Source organism: Cibotium barometz, chromosome 33, assembly GCF_041138505.1.
Source record: "Cibotium barometz isolate CiBa-2024 chromosome 33, ASM4113850v1, whole genome shotgun sequence".
Lineage (NCBI taxonomy): Eukaryota > Viridiplantae > Streptophyta > Polypodiopsida > Cyatheales > Cibotiaceae > Cibotium > Cibotium barometz.
This window is the reverse complement of record NC_141078.1, coordinates 13673056-13678679: the sequence shown is the minus strand read 5'-3', so window position 1 is coordinate 13678679 and position 5624 is coordinate 13673056. Positions and strand designations below refer to the sequence as shown.

The 5624-nt window shown below is 41.3% G+C and overlaps 1 protein-coding gene across 1 annotated transcript; it reads left to right on the top strand.

Moving 5' to 3' along the window:
* The first annotated feature begins 1210 nt into the window (after positions 1 to 1210).
* Positions 1211 to 4880, top strand: LOC147619317 (fe(II)/2-oxoglutarate-dependent dioxygenase 4-like). Its single transcript, XM_086773427.1, has 8 exons — positions 1211 to 1588; positions 1767 to 1942; positions 2378 to 2563; positions 2679 to 2736; positions 3208 to 3408; positions 3620 to 3831; positions 4133 to 4448; positions 4617 to 4880. Exons 1-8 carry the CDS (start codon positions 1211 to 1213, stop codon positions 4878 to 4880), a joined length of 1791 nt encoding a protein of 596 aa, XP_086629553.1.
* The last annotated feature ends 744 nt before the right edge of the window (positions 4881 to 5624 follow it).

The following is a 5624-nucleotide window of genomic DNA, read 5'->3' as shown; positions in this document are numbered from 1 at the left end:
ATGCCCCCTTCTCTGAGAAGGAGGTGAAAGATGCTATCACTCACCTCAAAAAGGGGAAGTCCCCTGGGGAAGATGGGATCCCAAATGAATTCTTCCAAGCCTTCAAAGTTGAGCTCACCCCACATATCTTAAACATCTAGAAAGAAGCCATGAGGAAGGGTGGCCTGGCTGAGAAGTCCAATGTGGGGGTTATTAAGTTAATTCACAAAAAGGATGATAAGGATGACTTGGGAAACTGGAGGCCCATAACATGTCTCTCTTCTCTCTCTACAAAGTCTTTGCTCATATCCTGATGACAAGGAGAATCAACCCCTATATGGATGAGTGGATCCTGAAGAGCAAAAAGGTTTTATTAAGGGGAGATATATCCTTGATGCTATATGGATGAGTGGATCCTGAAGAGCAAAAAGGTTTTATTAAGGGGAGATATATCATAAGTCTATGGGAAGGCATGGAACATGCTGAAAGCTCTGGGAAAAACTACATCTTTCTGAAAATAGATTTTGATAAAGCCTATGACAGAATTGATTGGTCCTTCCTCTTCCAATCCTTGCACGACATTGGCCTTAACAAGAAATTCATCAAATATGTTCAAACCCTCTTGGTGGGAAATGCTTCCTCAAGGGTTGCCGTTAACGGGTCCCTCCTCTGAAGAAGTCCATAAGACAAGGGTGTCCCCTGCTTTTTGCCATTGTTGCTGATGCCTTGGGGTGGTTGGTGAATGAGGAATTATCCAACAACAATATCAAGGGCATCTCTATCCCTAACAGAGCTGATCCCTTATGTCTGCAACTTTTCGCTGATGACACCAATGCCCTTCTCCGTAATGAGATTCAGACTGAAGCCCACTTTATGGCCTGCCTGGATACCTTATGTTTAGCCATTGGTTCCCAAATCAATCATTCCCAGACCAGTTTCAGAGTCTTTGAAGGGGTGCCTCCTCCCGCTATATTTGCAGGTTGTAAGGCTATTTCGAAAGGGGTAGTTTTCAGGCTATTGGGCATACCCATGAGCTTTAATATATATGTCAAACAGAGATGGGATTTCGTTATGCTGAAGCTCAAAAGTCAGGTTATGAAAATGGAGTCATACAAATACGGGGGTTGCTTCTCGAGCTTTTGTACTTAACCATTTCATTATCCCCTCTGTGGTCTATTTTCTTGCCTGTTGGAGACCCTCCAAAACCCAATTGAACTCCCTAAACTCAATCATGGGGAACTTCCTATGGGGAGGTTCCTTAGACAGAAAGAAGATCACCAAGGTTGCCTTTCATGTATGCTGTATGAATAAAGAACAGGGGGGTTTGGGCATCATCAACATCGGAATGCTGGCTGAAAAACTTGCAGCAAAATGGATTCAAACGGCCATCTTCTCCAAGGATGTATGGGCAGACCTGCTCAAAAGGAATGTGGACAAATTTTATTTAAAAAATAAAAGGGCTTGGAAAGGGTTCTCTCTCAACAACGAGGCTCTTTTCTCTAAAGCCCACCTTTCTCCTACTGGGAGCAAGCTCTGTTTGCAGAATGTGGGAGTCATGGGTGGGCTTCAAGAATCTTTTTTCCTTCCAGATGTATACCAAGAGGGGCCGGTATGCGTATGCAACTGATTCAGTTTGGTTTGGGCATCTGGTTAAGCCTATTTCCAAGGACCACTTACAGATAGGCCTTTCTTGTTTCAAAGAAGGGGTGAAGTTGTGGGCAGACCTATGCGACTCATCTGGTATGTCAAACAATGTTCAAGTAAGTAACAAGTTCTCGTTACAACAGGGTGGTGTTGAGCTGATTGTGCAAAGATGCAATGAATTGAAGGTTGTCATTCCCTATGAGAGAAAATGTGATTACAAAGAGTTTTCTAAAGCTCTTAGTTGGGGTTCTTCAACGAACCTTGCCAAGCTTCCAAACCCTCATAGTGCAGTCAACCTGGACCTCAAACTCAACAAAAGGTGGTCTCTGAATTGGAATAAGCATCAATGGTCATTTCGCTTCAAAATAATTTCGGCCTTTGCTCAAGAAAGGAAGCATGCAATTCTGGCTTGGCTGGTGGTCCACAAAGCAATCTGAACGCAACAGAGGGCTCTGAAGTTGGGTCATGGGAATGGTTTATGTCCTCGGTGCAATTCAAATCCGGAGACGGTCCCTCATCTCTTTTACTCCTGCCCAGACACTAAACAGTTCCTGAGTGTGCTTAATGAGGCCTTTGGGAAGATTAGAAGCTCCCCGCTCAGCTGGAAAGAAGTGCTTTTAGGGGAATGTCGTCAGTTTGACCCCTTAACTTGGCAGTCTGTTAGATGTCTCCTGTTGTGGTATGTTTGGAAACAAAGGAATGAAGCTCTCTATGAAATTAAAACTAATCATAATTTCTTTCTTTTTCTGGACAGTATTCTCAAGTTGGCCAAGCAAATACAACCAAGTGACGAACGTTCGAAAGCTAGTCGTCGTCGCGCTGGTGGCAGGTTTTACCGTGGAGGAAGTGGAGGAAAGTGCCGAGTTCTTCTTTCTCCCAAACTAGGGAAAGCATGTGTCAAGGCTTGGAGAAGGAATGTCACAGAAGGCTTCACTATGCGGTCCATTGGGTTTAGGCCACTGAGGCTTTTGGGGGTCCATTACACCTTGTCATGTTCATTGCATCGTATACAGGCGTTTGTGGAGGGATAAATTACACCTTTCATTCATGTTCAGGTCACTGGTTTTTCTGCCATATGTCTCTGTTGGTTCAGTTCGAAGTGCTTTTGGTTTGGTAGCTAAAGCATTTGTTTAGCTGTCTTTAGGGTCCCCCCATGGACCTTCCTCATGGGGCGCTGTAACTCCACCCTTTTTTAATATATTATCCTGTTTTTACGAAAAAAAATTCCAGCATAAATTATGATTGGTTCTCATAATACTTATATCTACCCTTTCCAGAAGCATTTTGTTCTCCAATTATATCCTACTGTTTATTGATTTTTGTACGGGAGTAATTTATTAGGTCTATTTGCACATGTCCAATACTAATGCAATAAAGAACAAAGCCGTTCATAGTATTTAAACGTACGGAGGATATTCATCATGTGTAAATTTGAAGTATCTGGATGGCTTCTGTTCCTCTCTCACGCGCTCTGTGTCTCGCACATATTAATCCTTCCTTTTAGCTGGCTCGCTCTCGCTCTCGCTCTCTCTCTCTCTCTCTCTCTCTCTCACACACACACACACACACACACAATGGTTGAATATACGAAGCATCAAGGAGCTGGGACTTCGGCATGTGCCTGCCCAGTATATACGCCCACCCGAGGAGAGGCCTTGCCTCTCCGAGACTGCTAACTGCACCCTTCAAGTGCCAATTATTAACCTTGCAAACTTCCATGGACAAGCCAGGGCCCAAATTACCAAAGCAATTGGGCTCGCCTGCGTCGAGTGGGGCATCTTTCAGGTACTGAAAAGCACCAGTATCCCTGCAACTGCCCGTACTTTGCATTCATTAAAAGCCCGAAATATTGACGGTAAGCTGCAGGAGCTTGCTTTCATAGTATCAAAGAGCCAACCTTGCACAACCAACGTTTGCATTAAATTCTGCAACAGTAAGCTGCAGGCGCCTACCTTACAAAACCAACTTTTGAATTAAATTTTGATGTAATTATAAGGTGATTAATCATGGTGTCGCGCCAGCCTTACAAAGCCAACTTTGGGGTGCTGTTGCCGACTTCTTTGCATTGCCAACCGAGGACAAAATGCGATTAATCTCGGAAGACCCATCTTGTCCATTGAGCTTCGTCACTGGCTTTGTTACCCACGAAAGAATTCGAGAGTGGAAGGACACCTTAGGATTCAAACCTTCCCCTACCATGGATGTCAAGCAGACTTTCTAAGATGAGCTTTCGGACACAAAAAAAGATCCTCCCTTCCAATATATATTGTTACATCTTTAGCGTTTCATCTATTCCATTTTGATAGCTTAATTTTTCACGTGAATGAATTTTCAAGGATCAATATAAGAGTCTTGAAGGTTTCCTTATTATGGCTTGTACCCCCTTGTCGGTGTTCCTATATCATGTTACACGTTAAAGTTGTTGAATCATCATACGTACTGCCCTTTATAATGTCTTCGGAACTCCCTTGGTGGACGTTGTTGAATCATCATTTGTTCATACTCCGAGGGCCCCTATATTAGACTTTCATAAACAAATGGCTACCGTTGCACACATCCTATGTGGAGCAATTTTTGCAATTTTGGCATTGGAGGCCAAGGCCTTTTATAAGCATATTTATCGACAAACCATGGGATGCAATTACTACCCTACTTGTCTAGAGCCAGAGCTTACACTTGGGTTGAGTTCCCATTCAGATTTTGGATCACTCACAATCTTGATTGAAGATGAAGTGCTAGGATTGCAAGTTAGAAAAGGAGATGAATGGGTCAATGTGAATCGTATATCAAATTCATTTGTTGTCTTTTTGGGAGACCAAATTGAGGTACGTTTTGATGCATGCCATGCAAGAAGCATTAAAAGCCACTTAAATAAGATTTTGTAGACATATTGTACGTGGGTGAACGGCATTCTATTACATGTATTACAACCACTTTAACACAACAAGACATTTCTGATGTAATGATGTTCTTATACTTATCTTCTTTCACAGATATTAACAAATGGACACTATAAGAGTGTTGAACATCGCGTTGTCACAAACGTAAAGAAGCCAAGAATGTCCATTGCTTGTTTCTATGGTCCAAGTGAGCATGAAAAGGTGGGACCTTTAGACAAGTTTGTGAGTGATGAAAGTTCAACTACATACAAAGAAACCATTTTTAGTGACTATCTTAAGAATGGATTCAGTAAAGGACTAAATGGCAAGTCCAATCTCGAATTTAGTAGGGATCATCAATCCATTCCCCCCAAGTAACAAAGAATTCCATTGTCTTTCGAATGTACACATGGTAGTACCTTATGATCAAACTCATCATGCCTTTCTCTTTGTAAAATAGGGAAAAAATAATCATATAGAGGTTTATGTTAGGCCATCCTTTGTCCTATATAGGTAGTAGATTATGGTCAAAATCATCAAGCCTTTCTCTGTGTAAAATAGAAAACAAATAATCTTAAAGATATATGTTCGTTTTCTTCTATCTTTTGAAAGGAAGAATGTTAAAAAAACATTGCCAAAAGCATGAAGCCTCTCTATGTAAAATAGTTTTTAAAAAAAGCACATAGAGTTATGTTAGTTTTCCTCTATTTTTTCAAAGGAACAATGTAAAAAAACACTCTTTGCCCCCTAAATTTGAACTTAAATCAATAGTGAAGTGACTCTCTCTCTCTCTCTCTCTCTCTCTCTCTCTCTCCACACACACACACACACACATATATACGTCTATATGTATATATGTGTGTGTGGAGAGAGAGTCACTTAAATCAATAGTGAAGTGACTCTCTCTCTCTCTCTCCACACACATATATGCGTCTATATGTATATGTATATACATACATATATATAGACATGTCTATATGTATATGTGTGTGTGTGTGTGTGTGTATGTGTATTATATATGTATATATGTAAATATATACATACATACACATTACACATATACATATATATAGATGTGGGTGTGTGTGTCTCATCTTCGTGTTCGTGGGTGTGTGTGTCTCG